Source organism: Simochromis diagramma, unplaced genomic scaffold, assembly GCF_900408965.1.
Source record: "Simochromis diagramma unplaced genomic scaffold, fSimDia1.1 OVJJ01000302.1, whole genome shotgun sequence".
Lineage (NCBI taxonomy): Eukaryota > Metazoa > Chordata > Actinopteri > Cichliformes > Cichlidae > Simochromis > Simochromis diagramma.
In genome coordinates, this window is record NW_024386792.1 from 10,060,260 (window position 1) to 10,078,539 (window position 18,280).

General features: G+C 41.3%; 1 protein-coding gene across 3 annotated transcripts in view; it reads right to left on the reverse strand.

The window, feature by feature from the left end:
- zcchc7 (zinc finger, CCHC domain containing 7) overlaps positions 1 to 18,280 on the reverse strand; it is a 51,603-nt gene that overhangs the window by 19,812 nt on the left and 13,511 nt on the right. For all 3 annotated transcript variants that reach the window (XM_040024343.1, XM_040024342.1, XM_040024344.1), the window contains exons 4-6: positions 1,961 to 2,010; positions 955 to 1,092; positions 697 to 867 (exon numbers count right to left, since the gene is read on the reverse strand). In XM_040024343.1, coding sequence (XP_039880277.1) covers positions 697 to 867; positions 955 to 1,092; positions 1,961 to 2,010 — 359 coding nt within the window. The remainder of the gene's footprint in view (positions 1 to 696; positions 868 to 954; positions 1,093 to 1,960; positions 2,011 to 18,280) is intronic.

The window sequence follows — 18,280 nt, forward strand, 5'->3', positions numbered from 1 at the left end:
TGGAAAGAAAAAGTGAAAAACAAACCACATTTATTGTGATGAAGGCGGTTTTGATTTCTATGTTCAGCAGTAATTTTTATTAAAAGCCCAAGCCGCAGTATCAATCTGTGGCAGTTCCCATGTTTTATCATAGAGCAAAGTGAAGTTGTGTGTACAGTAATTCTTCATATATGCATTTTACCCCAAAACATGTTGCCTCCCTCAGCTTTAAGCATGTGTACATGCATGTGTTCAGTTTGGTCCTGTTATGCAGTTTGAGCTTCTTTGTGTCAAACTGGCTCTCTGGATAAAACTATAAGTGTACGTGTGTTTGAGCTCTGTGGTCTCTTACTTTCAGTGGAAGAAAATATTAAAGTCACAGCAAAGTGATACTTTTTGGGAAAGGCCTTTCCAGTCTCACCTGGGCAATACATTATTTTAGTTTAGAAGAGCCTGACTGACCTGCACAGAGCCAACACCTCAACTACATATCAGCTTTACAACTAACAACGCCAGGAGTTATTGCCCAACAGAAACAACATTCACCATCGTCATGGGAAACCTTCACAGAGAAATGAAGGATTCTCATAGCTCCCATGATTTGGGAATATAATGTTCAACACTCTGAAATGCATATAATGTTTGCATATCCACAATTCTGGATCATCTAGTGCAAGTCTGACTCTCAAGTAAAATAAAAGTGGGTGTAATACTCACGTCAGGGTAGTGTCCCTTCATGTTGCAGCGATGACAATGTCTGTTCCAGTATGAGTTCTCACTGCAGGAATCATAAAGATGCCCTGGCAGGCCACAGTTTTTGCAGTGCCTTTTGAGACAGTCACGGGCTGGGTGGCCTGGAGTCCCACAAAGAAAGCATGGCGGCAACTTCTGCACATACACACACAAAACATGGTTAGAACCTTTATGTACTTATAAAAGTGCTATATGAGCCACTATGTGGTGATCAGGACTCACTTTAGGGTCAGGACAGTTCTTGGAGAGATGTCCTAAATTGTTGCAGTTTCGGCAGTTGACGTTCTTATCAGTATAGTATCTGTTCGACACCCGCTGCACTGCTATCCTGACACCTTTTCTTTTGTTATAGATTTGAGCCTGAAAAACACAAGTTTAGCGCATTAATGGCGTCACGGTGTTAGTGTAAGGATCAAGAAACTCTGTAGTCATACAGGATATATAGCCACAGGGTTTAGTGCTTGGTGTTTGGTCGATATAGCCTCATCATTCACTTTTCTGTCAGTTGTTGGTGTTAATTACACAAGGACAAAGCAGCTGCATCAATAGTTTTACAAGATGAACTCAATATTTTTTGGCAGCTATGAGGAAAAAAACTCATGCTACTGGGTCTAACTTACTGATGTTTACATTTAATAAATATATATTTGGAGTCAGCTGTTTGTGTGGCTGCATTTTATTAAAATTAAGCAATAGGTCACCAACACTAGGCTAACTAGGATATTCTGTCAGCTTCAGTGCTTAAATGTTTGAGGCCATTTCAATACTTTTGCTACGACTGAGTCGCTAAGTTGTTGGTCGAACACACATTTTGTGTAATTTTTTTCTCTGTACACTACCATGGGAATTTCACACTAAACAATCAAGATGGGACTGAAGGGATTTTACAGAAGTATTGCTTTAACTGTTTTCACTTTCATACATAGTGCCCCAGATGCTCAAACATAATTGGACAACAGACTGAGCAGGCAGTTTCATGACCAGGTGGGGCCTGTTGTTATTTAATAATACATATGGAGCTGGTTTTACGTGTTGAACTTGCATTAGGATTTTTTTTTTTTACCAGAACTCTTAATAATCATTTCAGTATAAAATAACATAGTTAAAACTATATGAGTAATGCAAATACTAGCTTTTATGTTTATTTATAGTTGATCTTGATTGATAGAAACTAAAAACAAAGCGGCAACAAACAGAAAGCACTAAAAAGCTGCTCATTGCCACCCACCTCCTTGTCTTTGTCTGAAACCAACCAAGTTTCACCTTCTGCATCACCATCTGGAAGAGAAGAAGAAAATACATTTTAAAACAAATTTACAGGAGAAGACTATGCTAGGCTCTTATTTTTCTGTTATAAGGTTTATTAGTTATTCCTGAATGTAATACAAACCAACACAAAAAACCTGACATGAATTCATCAGTTACTGGGTAATGAGCACTTTAATACAAGAAAGTAAGTGAACAATTACAATTTGCAAATTTTAGAATAACAAAGGGATTGCAGTTACCAAGCATAACATGTTCACACACACAAGTCGTGAGCCATGGTTTTTAAGAGTGTCTAAAAGCAATTACAATGGATGAACATCAGAGCTGCATTCAAACGTGGGGCTTTATATGACAAATGAGTGAGGAAAAACAAGAGGAAAATATCGTTTTTGAAATCTTTTCTCACAGTAACATTAAACAACAATTGGAACAAATATTTGAAAACAACTGATAGATTCAAGTGTCTAGATCCCACCCCAGTAGGAAACCCTGAGGAATAACTTTAGTTTCCTGTAAGAGAATGGTATGCATGCACACACGCACACGCAAACACACACACAGAAACTGACACAGTCGCAGCCCAGCACATCTGTATGAGAGTGGCACTAACAGCACCCTGAGGGAGGCCGCTGTATTCTCCTCAGGCCCACAGAACTGTAACTGACATCCAGAAATCGTAACATACACACAAACATACGCGCAGAAACACACAGACATGTGTATTCGGCATAAATTATGTTCTGATAAGCAATGACCCACACAAGCTGGCGTGTTTTCACACACACACAAAGTCACACCCATCCGTCGACCCCTGCGATTTGCTGGTTGACAGTCTTTAGCTTTTAGACAAATATACAGCCTTGAGCCATAATCAAATATTCCACACTCCTTTTTCACCACTCTCGTTTGTTCTTTCTTTTACTGACTCTATCCAGCCCCTTATCGCTATTCTGCTCAGCCCTCCCCTTCCTTTGCTTTTGCTCTCTCTCGTTGTTTTCTACCTCTCTTTCCCCCCCACCTTTCCTCCCCGGGTGAGCGGCTACGGAGGGAGGTTATCACCTCTCTTCCCTGTCAAACAAATTAAAATGGCTGCTGTTTGGATGGGGCTTCTTTCTGCCACGACCTTCACCTCCAAAAAAAACAAAAACAAGCAAACAAAAAACCAATGCAAGCAACCTAATGTCATCACATAGGTAAGCTTGAAATTTTGACTCAAAATCACCTGATGGTCCTCCCATAGCTGATAAATTTGGAGAACGACCTGTAAAGATGTTGGTATTACCTTATACCTATCATCTCTAAAAGGAAAAATTACGCCAACAGACAGATGTTGTATTGCATCTTCTTGCTATATATTCATGATGCAGTGGTCAAATGTCTATAAGGTGTATAGCAAAGTGAATAGAAATAAGTTAATTTAGGATGAAAAAGAAATAACTCAGGTGAAAATGGAGAAAGGAGCAGGCAGAAGCAAATCAGAAAGTTAATTAACTGAACTGACACGCCTGCTAAAATTGAATGATAATGTATCAGTTTCCCTTTTTAGGGCTTTTTATTCTCCTTAAATTACGCAGATATCATCCACCATCATAGATGATTCCCAAAAAGTTGATTCTGTTCATCTGGACGTAGCCTTTTCAGAGGGTGCAGAGGTTTTGTTAGGCATCCAAGTGACTTCTTCAGTCTCAGCTGACTGCAGGTTTCTCCAGCCTTATAAATGGTACATTTGCATAATGACTGAAACTAACACCACTGACAAAGAATGGGCTGTGAGGTCAGTTTCTTGATCATTAATATGTAATTTACATGACTATAGATCACCAAATACTGATCAATGAACACTGATCAATGGCCATGAGTATGATTCACAGAGTTGGGTAATGGCTGCAATCACAGCACTGAAAGATTGTGAAAGATGTAGGCCTCCTTCTCAATTAAGAGATGGTCTTTCCTTTTAAAGTAAACGGCCACCTTGTCTCCCCGCAGCGTTCCTCCCTGTCCAGGATGTGTACATGCTCATCATTGAAAGAGTGTCCACTGGCTTGTAGGTGTGAACAGATTGCGGAGTCCTGGCCTTACAAGTTAGCTCTTCTATGTTGTGCCATCCGCTTAGCTGCAGAAAGTCTTTCCCAAAAGTCTTCAAAATGTTGGGGTCATCAAAATGTTGATAACCCCCAAGACTGTAAGACAAATGTGAGACAAGTCTTTGTGTTCTTTTTGGTTAGCATTGGTTTTGTCCTCAGAAATCACCAGTGTATGCCATCTTTTCTTAGTCTCTTTGTGATTATTGAATCGTGAACTTTGACTTTAACTGAGGTAACTGAGACGTGTAGTTCTTTAAATATTGTTCTGGGTTCTTTTGTGACCTTTTTGATGAGTCGCTGATGTGTTATTGGAGTAATTTTGGAACACCGGACACCCCTTGGGAAAGTTCGCCGCTGTTCCGTGTTCTCCCCATTTGTGGATAATGGCTCTGTGGTTCTCCCAAAACCTCAGAAATGGCTCTGTAACCCTTTCCAGAATGATCGATGCCAATGACTTTGTTTTTCAGATGTTTTTAAGTTTAGATCATGCCATAATGTGTTGCTTTTTAACATCTTTTAGCCTATTTCACTTTGTCAGACAGATTCTATTTAAATGACTTTTTGATTCAACAGATCTAGCAGTGATCAGGCCTGAGCGTGGCTAGTTTTCCAAAAAGCGTGGTTAATCACATTAAATTTGTGATTTGGCAAGTGGGCAATTACTTTTTATGATAAGGCCAGGTAGGTTTAGATAGCTCCTTTCCCATAATAAATAAAATAATCATTCAAAAACCGCATTTTATTTTACTCAGGTTATCTTTGTCCAATAATAAAATTTGTTTAATGGTCTGAAACATTTAAATCAAGAAGGGGACAAAAACATTTTCCCCATATAGTAACTTTATTCATTGGTTAGCTGTTTTAACTATAAATACAATGACAAAGCCCAAAGTAATGCCTAATATTAAACTGTCTGAATAAAACAGTTTTTAAGACATCAAGTAAAAAACTAAATAAAGGCTCATCCTGAAAAAGCTAGAAGATACCATTTTTGCTCTAATTTATCAATTTCACAGAATAGCGTTTCTATCAGTTAATCAATGAATCCACAAAACTATTTCAGCTCTGCTGGGGGTGGGGAAAGTACAGCGACAGATGACTGTTTAATCTTCTGGTTTGCTTTTGTATGTTCACTTAAGGTTTTGAGTATTTACATTTATTATGTATGTAAGCTGTATCACATTGTCTCTGTCTATGCACATCACTTTGAAGTAACTTATATTAAACTGTAGTAGTTTAGGGTGGGTGTGATGGTGGTGGTGGGGTGTACTGATCTAAGTGTGAGCATACTGGGGGGCCTCTGTATGAAGAGCACATGTGTGTCACCGGTATCCAGCAGTCAATGGGGGGAAAAAAAGGCAGGGGTGAAAGGTGCGTGCATGTGTGTGGTGTGTGTGTGCATGTGTGTGAGCAGGCGTTAGTGACTCAACGAAAGTCATTCCCAAAGCGCCTCCCGGGGGGACTCCCCACATAAAGAGCAGGAAGCTTTCCCTTAATCTAACCCCCCAGCCACACACCCCAGCCCGACGCCCCCAACTCGATGCCCCCACCTCACCAACACAACACACCAAATAAAGGGTGAAGCTCTTTGTCACGGCCGAGGAATCAAACACATGGGTGGAGGGGTGCTGGAGAGGAGAGGAAAGAAGAAGGAGGGGGGGCTGTACACAGGGTGAAAATATGCTAATCAACCTTGAGGCCCTGTTCAATACCAAACCCTCGTTCCATCGTGGCCCAGCAGATCTGAAGGAGTCTGGAGCTCAAAAAGCAGATGGTAGCGACATCACTGAGCAGCTGAACGCACTCAAGAGAGGCCTCCGCCATGTTGACTGCAACTGTTCAATTTGAGCAGATCTAATGGCAAAGCATTCCTTACAGCCATCTTAGTGGTCTAAACCCAAATATCCTGAAGAGAGAAATGGTTGTTTAATGTTAAGAGCGCCAAGTGGTGCTCAAGTCATCTGCTATGACTCTCTGAAGCAGCTCACTGACAGCGTTTACTGAGGGTTCCAAAGACTTAGATTCTGCAGGACATCTCGTACATTATCTCATCACTCCATCGTCACGGGAAATGCAACACAATGACATGGAAGAGGGGGAGAAACAGAGGGAGAGATTGATCAGGGGAGAGAAGGCAACAGATGCTATCTGTCTGTCTCATAGGTACCCTGATTACTAGAAGATGAGGAGGAGAGGGGAGGAGGCTGCGTGCCTGTTCATCAGAGTCGGCAGAACAAAACAAAAGGGGTGGGGGGGATGTATGTGTGTGAATGCTTTAAATCTGTCTCTTCTACCAGTGAGAACAGAACGGAAGTGTACATGTGGCTAATGAACCATGAACACCCAGCTCTCCTGGGGTGACGCGCACACACACACATGGGATGAGGCCCAGACAGGATGGTTTAAGTCTGGTAAACCAAGGACAGCACTGAGAACATCAACGACACAATCAACTGCAATTCTAACCAGTTACCAGTTTCCTAAAATGTGTGTGTGTGTGTGTGTGTGTGTGTGCGCGCGCGCGTGCGCGCGCACGCATTCATGAGTGTGTCATATACAAGCTGTTCTCCCCTCTGTCCCAGCAACATCAAAGGCTTCAATGGATCTGCCTTACCCCAGTCTTTTTCCCTGTCCCGACACTTAAACAGGCATCCCAAGCCAGCCCGCCCATTATACAAGCTGCTGACCAGACCCATTAATACACACGCACACACAGGCACCGTCTCACACACAGACACACACACGCACGCACGCACACACACACCCACAAAGGGAATGTGTAAGAGGTCTTGCCCCCCCCCCAAAATGGAGGTTATGTTTGATACCAAAGCGACAGGGCTGGATTAGCAACACTATACATGACAATGGTGAGGGTGGGTGTGAGTGTGTACAAGAAAGTGTTTCCTTTGTGACATCACCCTTGCCCTACAGCCTTCCCTTCTGTCCAACAACATGTACAGAGCACCACATTTTTAACTCCTCTCTTTAATTTGAGAGAAAAGTCTGACCAAGCCCGTAAAACACAACAGAAGATTGGCGGAGATTTTTATTACTATGACTAGCGGATACAGTGCTGTGGAAACCCAGCATCGCAGAAAGAAAAGTATCAGAGTCGATGTCTTCACTCCATACTGTGACGTATTTTTGAACCAACATGCTGTCCTGAAACCCAAGCTAGCTGCATGTCGCTAGCAAAGCTAGCAACTGTATGTATTCAAACCTCTCCACGAATAAATAAACAATTCACAGTTGTTGGACTGACAGTAGCCTTTTGGAAAATTTTAATCATATTGTCATAAACCCTAGTGTGCAGATGTTTGGCACGTAGGGAGTAGATAAACAGCTGTACAACCACACTACTTACTTCAAATTCCTTTTTTCCAATCTCTACTTATCTCTCTGTTAGAGAGAGGTGGTTTCCATCCAAATGTAGCGCAAATGTTTCCACCCACTAACATTTTTAGATAAACAGCTGGTGGCACCAATTCTCCAGTCTCGCAGCGCAGAAGAAGAGGGCACGCCACATGAGACATTTCGGCTCAAAAGCACAAGTGTAATAATTATGTGAATGGTGACTGGATTCAGTTCAGGTATTTTCAGGTTCCTGGTGGTTTACATGTTGGCCTAACAAGAGTAGGAAATTAATTTACACATAGGACCACACAAGAATCTGGGACTGATTGGTGCGGCACTCCATAAGACTCCCAGTTTGGGTACTGGGTACAAGGTCATTTCGTTAAACTGAAGTTTGATGAAGTTGTGCTTTTCTTGCCATTACCAGTTGAAACCAGCTGTGACATCATGATGTAAAAATGATATTATTTGTGCTGTTTTTTTTTTTTACAGTACTATTCACAACTGCACTATCCTCAATGATTTGAATCACCTCAGCCAATATGTAAAATACTTTTTTGTAAATTAAAAACAAAACAATGTATATATGTGGATATAAACATACCTAGAGCCCAAAAAAACGTGAATGCTGATGCTCTATCTGTGGCAAATATTTGCATCATTTACAAAAGGGATTTACTGCAATCTGTCTGGAATGAAAGAAAAACATTCTTGAGGGTTATGAAAACCTTTTTTCCATGATTAGATTCTTAAGGCAAGAAAGAAAATCTCATGGCAAACAAAGTTTCATTTCAGGCTTATAATAGTTTACAAGATAAGAGATATTTGGGGATATTTCAGTTTGTGTTCTTTTCCCTGGTATTAACTGGGCAATATAAAGCAACTTATGAATATCAATGTTATGAGAGCAATAAGACTGTATATGCACATTTAAATCTGACACCTGTTCACTCCTTATGTAGAAAACGATTCAAGCTTTGAGTACTGCCATCTTTATGAGAAACATATGAGGATGTTTAATTTCTAGACTTTATTTACATTATTTAACAACTAGGGTGTCTTTGTTTTTACCTCAAGAGAATCAAGTCTGTCTGCCTCCATAAAAAAAAAAATCACATAGGAGGGTTTGCTTTATATGTCTGTGGGTGAATTTCATCTATGCTATGGTGGCAAACCAGCAAGTCAAAAAGGTTTAGAAGTTTGTAGCTGAAATTGAATCCAAGGTTAAAGATGGGTGTCATCAACTGAGAGCCGCACCTGGTCCATATATGGATCTTTAAAATTGACCCACACTTGTGCCTGTAACTTTACACATATTCCTTCTGTCAGTTCAACAGGCAAACTGTGCTACTCTGTCACTTTACCACCGCCCAGGAGGCATACTGATATACTTGCAAGATAAAGCACAGAAGTGCATAGATACCTCTTATTTTTAGTGTAATTAATAAGAAAAACAGTGGAATACAAAAATATCTTTTAAAAAAAATAAAATATTTCTTTCATGCTCGTGATGTAAAGACATGTCATACTGCCAAAAACATCATGGACTCAAAGCGTAACTCAAGAGAACATTATATCAAATACTATAAGTTATATTAAGCTTTATTTCAAAAATTGTGGTCATTACCACAGAACCTAAAGAAACCAGCGACTGTAATGGTTTTGACCCTCGGCAAGATAATCAAAGGCAGCAGATTTTAAAAAACGCCAAAGAGACAAATTTTTTACACATCTGCTTGGGTGGTCAAACTGTTTCTTTCTGCTACAAGATTCTGGAAAACAGCCCAGAAAGCGTTCATTAGCCTCACTTTGATCAAACAGGATGAAATTACTATCAAAGACAATGTTTAAAACTAGAACCAAAATGATTTTCCACTAATTTTTTGCCAGTTCGGTGAAAAACCGAAGACGGATGCCATCACCGTGGTCCCTGTTGAATCTGCCTTGTGTTCAGCAAACACATATTTCAACACAGCCCGTCTGATTATCTGATATATCCACCACCCCCTCCTCCGTGACACATCGAGCGCTCACCCCCTGCCAGCCTGTGCCACCTCCTCCCCTCCTCTTCACCCTCTTCCACGCCATGTTGGCAGGCAGGGCAGGGCAGGTGGCCAAACCTGTCAGTCAAAGTACCATCGCCACGCAGCAGCACCACAGACACCAATTACCACACAGCAGGGGCGCGGCCTGGCAACCGCATGGCAACCACATGGTCCAATCAGGGTACACAACAACGGGGACCAGAGAAGGCCAAGAAAAGTGAACGAGGCTGTGTGCCCCCAGTGTGCCTGTGTACGTGTTTTCGAGTTATCCAAAACTGAGCCAAAACGTGTCCGGGACTGACAGGAGACACGTAGTCACTGTGTCTTTTTAATATCCGTTAGCTGCCTCTTTAGCGCAGATTTTCAATTCAAACTAGAAATTATCTCCATCAATCTGCTGATAACCAGAGTGGCTCTTATTAAAGACCCAGTCCTGACTTGTACCATCATATCGTCACCGATGATTCAAAAAAGGAGGCTGAATTGAAAATTGACTCATTTAACTGCCATAAATATGCTTGGATGGCTGGTTCTGATGACACATTACATGACAATAAAAAAAAAAAAAAAAAAAGAAGTTACAACTCATATTTTTTACATAACACTGTTACTATCACAATGATTTGTTCATGTCTCAGTATCGGATTAGATCATTGTCTGGGACTTTAACAGCCGTGAACTTGGGAGATTATAGACTGATTTAAAGCTACAGCAGCACTTTTTTTTGGCTGTTAAGAACAAAAAAACCCACATAAATCAAGAGATGGAGCAGTCTAGAAGAATTATTCTGAATAACTGTATTTTTATAGACACTATAAGTGGAACAAATGCATATGTATTCACAAAAATGTAAGTTTCATACCAAACAGATTTATTAAAAGATTGAAGTCTGACTAATCAATTAGCCAGTCAAATGTTTTTTGCCCATTAACTAATTGTTTGACATTTTTTAATGAAGCTTTACAGTTACGCCTCTAAATGGTAAAGCCATGTAAATAAACAATGACTACACTGCAAAGTGTTGGCAGTGCCCAACCAACACTCCAAAATCCCAAAATTTTCCAACTTTAAAGTTTTATCCTTTGTGCTTATATAATTGCCTGAATGCAAAAAAGATTCAGCTTCATTAAAGCTACCCATAAGTTAAAAAAACAAAAAAAATCAGGGTGGAGTTTCCCTAAATCAGTGTTGTGGTAGAGCAGACTATAGTCAACAAGTATTTCATGGCTAAAGTCGTACTTGTGTAAGCCGATGCAAAATGTCAAAAACATTACAAAAAAAAAAAAATATCTGACCAAATTATTCATGGTGCCCCTTTTGTCTTCTGTGGCACAACACGCATCGTCTGTGAGGGGCAAATATATTTTAATAAAACCAGTGAGTTGCAACCTCAATTTCATTTTGATGAATTTCCTCCTGCGGGAGTGAGCCAGGCAGTGGGCGGGAGGGTGGAAAGGCGAGAGAAGAAGCGGGGTGATGGGGGCTGGGAGGCAGATAGAATTTTCATGATTGTTATTTTTGTTATTATACAGAAAGGGGGGGAGTGGGTGGGGTGGGGTGGTGGTTGATAAACGGCGTTGGTTAATCTGAGCCATTCTGCGGAGCGCTCCATTATCGGGCAGGTTGGGCACGTCGAGGGGGTTATTTTTCCGAGGGATCTTTGGCCCCGGTAATTAAGCTCCATTCACCAGGCCCTGTTCCCCAAATTAAAAATTTGTCATTAAGTGGAATTCACCATAATGCCTTTTTATCTGCCGGCGCTTCAGCATGTGTGCATGGATGGGTGTGTGTGTGTGCGTGTGTGTAGGAGGGGCAACAGCAGAGGGCAGCCAATAAGGGGTTACACTCTGGTCTCATGCACATACAAGCACATACATGAATACTCACACACACTTTGAGAAGAAATGGCAAATTAAAAAAAAAAAAGAAAAGAAAAAAGAAATGATCCTGGACAGCAGTGTGTGTGTGTGTTCGTTTGCAAGTGGAAGCGCACACACACACACACACACACCAACAAAGAAACCTTTTCAATCCACAGCCTTTAGGGTAATTAAATAATAGTGCTTTAAAGTTTTAATTTAGATTTGGCTTTTTCCTTCCTCCTCCTAGTGTATGCCGCACAGCCCTCCCTCTCTTACACACACCCAAAACGGCCCGTCACTGCTGTGGTTGTAGACTTCAACCAGCAAGATAGCCCCTCGATCGGCAGGGTACATTGGAGGGAGTGAATGATTGAAGAGCAGAATCTTTGTCTCTATAGACTTTATAAAACAATACAATTATTAGTCTTTAATTAGAGCAGCCCCTCTGTGGACCAGGGGACAGACAAAGAACAATAGAGGATTAGAAAGGGAGTGCCTAATATGGCTCTTTTATCACTTCACTCAAATATAGCTGCAACCAGCTGTCCTATGCACCTGGTAGGCAGAAGTTAGAAGTTAGATTCTGGTGCAGAAGGGAGTAAAACTACATCACCTATTTCAAACTAAAAAGACCTATTTTTGATCTCAAATGATCTACAAATCAGTAACTGTCAACAACATATTGCAACATACATAAATATAGGGATGGCCTGGTTGTGGCCTAAGACTTTAAGGATCCATCACATAACATCTCCAGGCTCATACTGGACCTCTAGATGTCTGTCACTGTTCAGTGGTTTAGTCGGGGGAAAAAAAGTAAAAATGACTTAACCATACAATTCTTCTCGCTATTTATTGAGTCAAACTAACAATTATGGAACCATATCAAATAAATAGACTGAGTTTTCTTTATTTTAAACTACATAAAAGACAGACTGAAAGTGGGAAATGAATTATCAGAACCAAAACTGACTAAGGGGTGCAAACTCAAACTCTGATTAACAATGATAGAACTGAGTACTTGCAATATGAAAAAACACAACACAAACAGGACCTTTCATTTCATGTGATGTGGTTGAAAATGTAAAAAGCAGGCTTTTTTTTTTTTTTTTGCTTTACACGACCCAAAAACCCTGCCACTGTCCTCCTCCCTCCTCTTCTTATCAGAGATACATGGATACTCCCCTGACACGTGACTAATATTCCACAATCTTGTGAATGCCACCAGAGAGTATAGGTTAAGAAACAGGGCCCTAAATGAACATCTTGAGGTGGGAGGGGGGCTGAAAGAAGAGGAAGAGCAGAGGAGGTGGAGGAGGCTGAAATGGAGGAGAAAAAAAAAGAAAAAACAGGAAGATAGGAAGAGGAGGGGGCGGACAGATGGCAGAGGTTATGCCTGGCTGAAAGGGGCAAGACGGGAGGAGGCTATTCAGGATCTGTGTGCGTGCAAAGAGAGGAAACACCATGCCCTCACTTCCCACATGCAGAAGTCATTCTTAAGAAATCCCCTCCACCTCAATCTCAACTCACACCCTCTTTTATTTACTTTCCCATAATTCCTCATTTGTAGACCTCTAAAAGGCATCAGATGAGTTTCAATAAATGTCTGAGCCCCTTTCCTTTACCACAGCCCAATCGCCTGGCTAAGCTGATTCCATATTGGCTTCAGACTCTGTGATGAACAAAATAATTACATTTTCCAGCATCTGATTGACAGACTAGACTGGTTAAGGTAAACTACAGATAGAGCTGAACAACAACATGCTGTCAAAATCTCCAAGTGCGTCTGTGTGTCTCTCCAAAATACAGCGAATGGAGGAATGGCAGACTGGCAGGGGGGCGAGTGCAGAGAGATAGGGGGGTCTTATTTACTGTCGTTTAATTCGCTCCCCTCTTTTCCATCCATCCCTTGGTTTTTCTGACAGGTAATAAAAAGCAGGAGCTTCCTTGACAAGCCCATTTGAATTTGGATTGAATAATATAACTGTAGGGTTTCCCACATAACGCTCTGTCCAAGCGTGCAGACACCACAGATGCTGGCAGCCCCCATGCCTGCCAGTCTAAGTGTGTATATGTGTCAGTGACACACACACACACACACACACACACACACACACACACGCATACACACACACACACACGCTTACGTCATAGTAGTTAATGCAGCAATAATAATGAATTCCAGCAACTAGCTATCACACCAGTCTAATATGTTAATCTCCACATGTGCCAAACCTTTATTTCTCTTTTTTTTGTCACCACGCTCCCCCTCCCGATTCCCTCTTCTTCCTTCTGCACCTCTCCAAGATCCCTTCATCCCACCTCCTCTTCTCGTCTTACCTCATCCACCAGTCGTGCTACCTCCTTCCAAGAACCCCTGCCCCTCCTCCTCTTCCTCTTGCTTTCGGAAGCAGCTGAAAATCCCATTCCCCGTGGGGCAGGCTAAATTGAATTGGCGTGTTTATATGAACAACAGGGCCGTTGCTTTAATATACCTTAGAGTTTATGCCTAATGCCTCCCTGCTAATACCGCTGGAGTTTCAACGCTCACTCAACACACACGCTTTTATGGAAGTCATAAAAGAGACAGAGGAGTGAGGGATGAGGATGGAGAGATACTCTGGAAGTGTGCTTGATTTTGTAAACCAGGGGAGAAAGAGAGGAAGGAGTGAGACCCCCGTTAATGCATCTTAACGAGTCATCTGTGTTTTGTCACACCTCTTTAAAAGATCCCCACCTCTCTAGAAACCCACACACACACACACACACACACACACACACACACACACACACACACACACACACACACACACACACACACACACACACACACACACACACACACACACACACACACACACTCTCTATGCCACTAGTGTGAATGAATAGAAAGACAGAAGACACAGAATGGTAGGAAAGGGTTTTTCTGGATTTTTTTTTTTTATATTAGTATGTAATACTGAACAAATTCCACAGTTTTAGTTGATGGAGTTGGTCATGCTCATCGACTTGCAAACATTGTCCATTTTCTTTCCGTCTACCCCCCACTTTTTTCTTCTCCTTTATTTCGTTTCCCTCGCTTGTCCCCTTTCTCTTCTGGCACTGTGTCCGTCTACAAAAGGCCCACAGTACAAAGGACAGGAACAGGCCTGATACACTCAACCCAATTACTATTGATCAGTCTCCACTCTGAGGACAAAAAAAAATGCTCACCTGCACGCACACAGCACACACACACACACACACACACACACACACACACACACACACACACACACTAATCTGTAAAGATCAAGTCCTGTAGGTTTAGGGTGGGTATTTGTTCATAGCTGATTTTTAACACTTGGAACCAAAGACTTAAAAAAGTAAATAAAAACAATCCAACTCTTTGAAAGGCTACATGATCCGAAAACAATGGCTGGTAACACAGATTGTTTAAGAGAAGAGGGTGATATAAAGGTGAGCTGCCAATAAATTAAAAAAAACAACATATCTGTAAAATATAAAAACACAGTATTATAAATGTGAATTGAAAGTGTAGTTTTTCACTGTATTTTAGATATTTCTCTTTCCTTTTTATTAGGTTTAATGTCTTTCCTCTGATTACAAACAATAATACAAATTCTTCATGAAAGCCAAAATCTGTGAATGCTAGAGAAAGATTTCTTTATCATCCAGCTAGACAAAAAGTAGTGGTATCAGTTATTTTAAAGTGCCTCTAAATCTGCAACATGATGGGAAAACTTAACAATCAAAGTTCTTCTACAATCTAGATTTCATACTATTTTTTTTATTTGCTGTTCTTGACAGTTATTATCTTTTAATTGAGTAATCAGAGAAATTCAGAAGCCTGGCTTTGATTAAAGTGTAATTTTAGCAGGATTACTTGTACCAGTTGGCTGAAACAACTAAAGCAGAGAGTAATGTGACTTCTGCATCAGCTCCACTTAAATTTTAACTTAATTTAAGATTGTTTAAATCTTGCTCTGAGAAAAACCTACATTAATGGAGACAAGAATGACTGAATGCTGTGAAATGTGAATACTCAAAGGATAAAAGTCCTTGAGCTGCTGGAAACCCCGAGGACATTCCAGCTGATCCGCAGGGAAGAATGGGGGGAAAAAAAAGCTACATCAGTATGTCGGCTGCGTTAAAACCCAAAGGCTTTTTGATCCTCAACCAAAACCTTTAAAAGTTTGTAAAGCCCAGCTCGAAGGTGCATCCACACACACTTAGACACACAAAACTAGTATCACATTAAGGGTGTGATGAACTCTGCATGTTGTCTGGAAGCCTGTGCCGAAATATCAATGACTAAACTCCCCAACGAGTCGGTAACTATCTCCTTCGCTCTTGATTTTATCCCCAATAATTAATTTTCTCTCCCAACGCCGACTTCAGCTTTATCGGTCGCTCGCCGCCAGAATCTCAGCATTTCATTTAACCATAATCCCCCGGATAAAGGGGCGGCCTAGGTGTGCAAATGCACAGGCATGCGTGTGCGCAGGAGCACACGCACAGGCGAAGGCTTAAACTTCACAGACACAAACCGGTTACACATGTGTGCAAGGAGAGTTAATCATACAATACTGAGGAAATTTGATAAATCACACATTTAGACACATTAAACCTCTTTACAGGAAGTCTGAATGATGACTGGGGGACATAGTGTCCACTGTTAGCCGTGAAACCACCAAACTACATCCTGGATAGAAACTGGATTAACTCAGGAAAAGCCTGCAACCTGGCATAGCAACAGTCCCGTAACCAGGGCTTGGTCTTGTTGTACGGAAGCATGGTTGGGAATGGGAGTGGAGGAATAAAGAGATGAGATGGATGGAGTGAAGGAGGGTGGAGCTGAAGGGTTAAGGGAAGAAAAGCAGATTGTGATATGGATGTACGCTTGTCCTTAGCATACGCTTGCTGTAGCCATCTGTAGTAGATCATGTTGATATATTATGTTGCCTTTATGAAGTTATGGAAATCTTGGTTGGTCACAACATTTGAGTTAGAGACAGCGACCATTTTTCTGCATTGTTTGCATAAGGAATGCAAGTCCATTTTAGTCTTTCAAAAGAGATGTGACCAAAGAAGCATGACATATCCTGCCAGTTAAATACACAATGTTTCAGTGTGTCTGAGAACATCGGCCAGGAACTACAAAAAAAAAAAAAAAAAAAATTTAAAAGGAAGAAAATGACTGGATAATTTCTTAGATTTAGAAAGCTTTTTCCCTTTACATTCATTTTATCCCACACAGAATAAACACTTAGATTTTTTTTTCTATTTTCTCATGGTATTCCCCCCCTCATGACGACTGCTTAAGCATTTAACGTGTTCCTTAACACCTATATCCTGGTATTTAAGGGCCAATTAACTAGCAGACTCTCAGATACTAATGGGACTCCTAATTAGCGCTTTATTGAAGGCAGGTGTGATGGAAAGGTCAACTAGTTAAGCTTACATATGTTATAAACATGCAGAGGGCACTTCCATCGATATGCAGCAATCCAAGAACGTATAAGTCAATCAATGAGGGAAACAAAGGCCAAAGAAATCTGCACAAGAGAAAAGGTGAGTAGGAAAGAAACAAAAAAGCAAAGAAGAGGAGGGAAGGGTTAGACTGACTGAAATTACAGTGAGTGCCAGCTAGGCCAGACCAGGCCCAGCTGGTCTCTGTCTGACGAGTGCCTTAATTAAGAGACATGGGGAGAAGCCTTGGAATGGCCACATACACACTGCCAGGAGCCTCTGGAGAGGAAACTGCTAAACAGGCACACTTGTGTGTCTGTGTGGTACACTGCCAAGAATCTCTCTCTCACACACACACACACACTCACACACACACACATACCCTCTGGGACCTTGTGAAAAACATTGCCTTGCTATTATTAGGCAACCCTTTGCATACCGAAGCAAGTGTACAAACCCTAAATGAGGTGTATTTGTGTGTTTGGGGTTCTCCCTCTTATCCTGTTGACTGTTAAACTGAACTTATGATTTCAAAACAGACAGCTCCCCTCTTTGCTGGTGCCGGAGCTCTGAGAAGTAGTAGAGGTGAACCAGAAAGTGACTACCCCCCCCCCCCCCCCCCCCCCAAAAAAAAAGGGGGGCTAAAAATGAAGCGAGAGGAGAAGGGGTGATTTTGTGGATCCATGACTGCCTTTACGCCCCCCCTCACCCTTCCATCGCTCAGTCCTCTTCCTCCTGTTCCTCAGCCCAAAAACGTATTAATATTAATACATATCCCTCAAACCCCGTTCCCTCAATTCCACCATCCAAAAAAAGAAAGAAAAAAATCATCACCCTAGGCTACCAGTTAATAAAGCCCTCTCGACAACCCCTCCTAGCCCAAAAACCAAGGAAAGACAATAAAGGGAAAGTTCTCGGGTCAAATAAAAGAATAGAAATTAATACAGTCCCACGGGACCTCCCTCTGTCCCACTGTCACCCCCCACAATAATTTGATTTCTTATTAAGTGATTGCTTAATTATAATGATTATTATTGGTAATTGTAATTGACATTTTTTTTCCTCTCTGCTAGTCTCCTCTGTGTCCCTTCCCTCCCAGTCCTTCATTTAAAGGATGAGACAGTTTGTGAAAACGGCCACATTTTGTGTAACTACTTGACCAAAAGCTACAGTTACGGGACCAAGCGGACTGCAAGGACAAACAATGTAGGATTAAGGTGTTGAGGCCAAGAAGTTTTATTTAATCAGACTTGAGTGGGTGTCTGTGTGCGTGTGTGTTTCTGTTGTGTATTTGTCAAGATGTCTTACACTGTAGCTTCAGGGCACTGTGTCTGCTGCAGGTCTCCGTAGGAAGAAAAAAAAGAAAAAAAGATCCTTGCTCTCAGTGGGATATCCTGGTTAAATAAAGGTTCAAGTAGAAGACAGGGATTCCCTATTCAATCCACCCACCACCCCACCCACA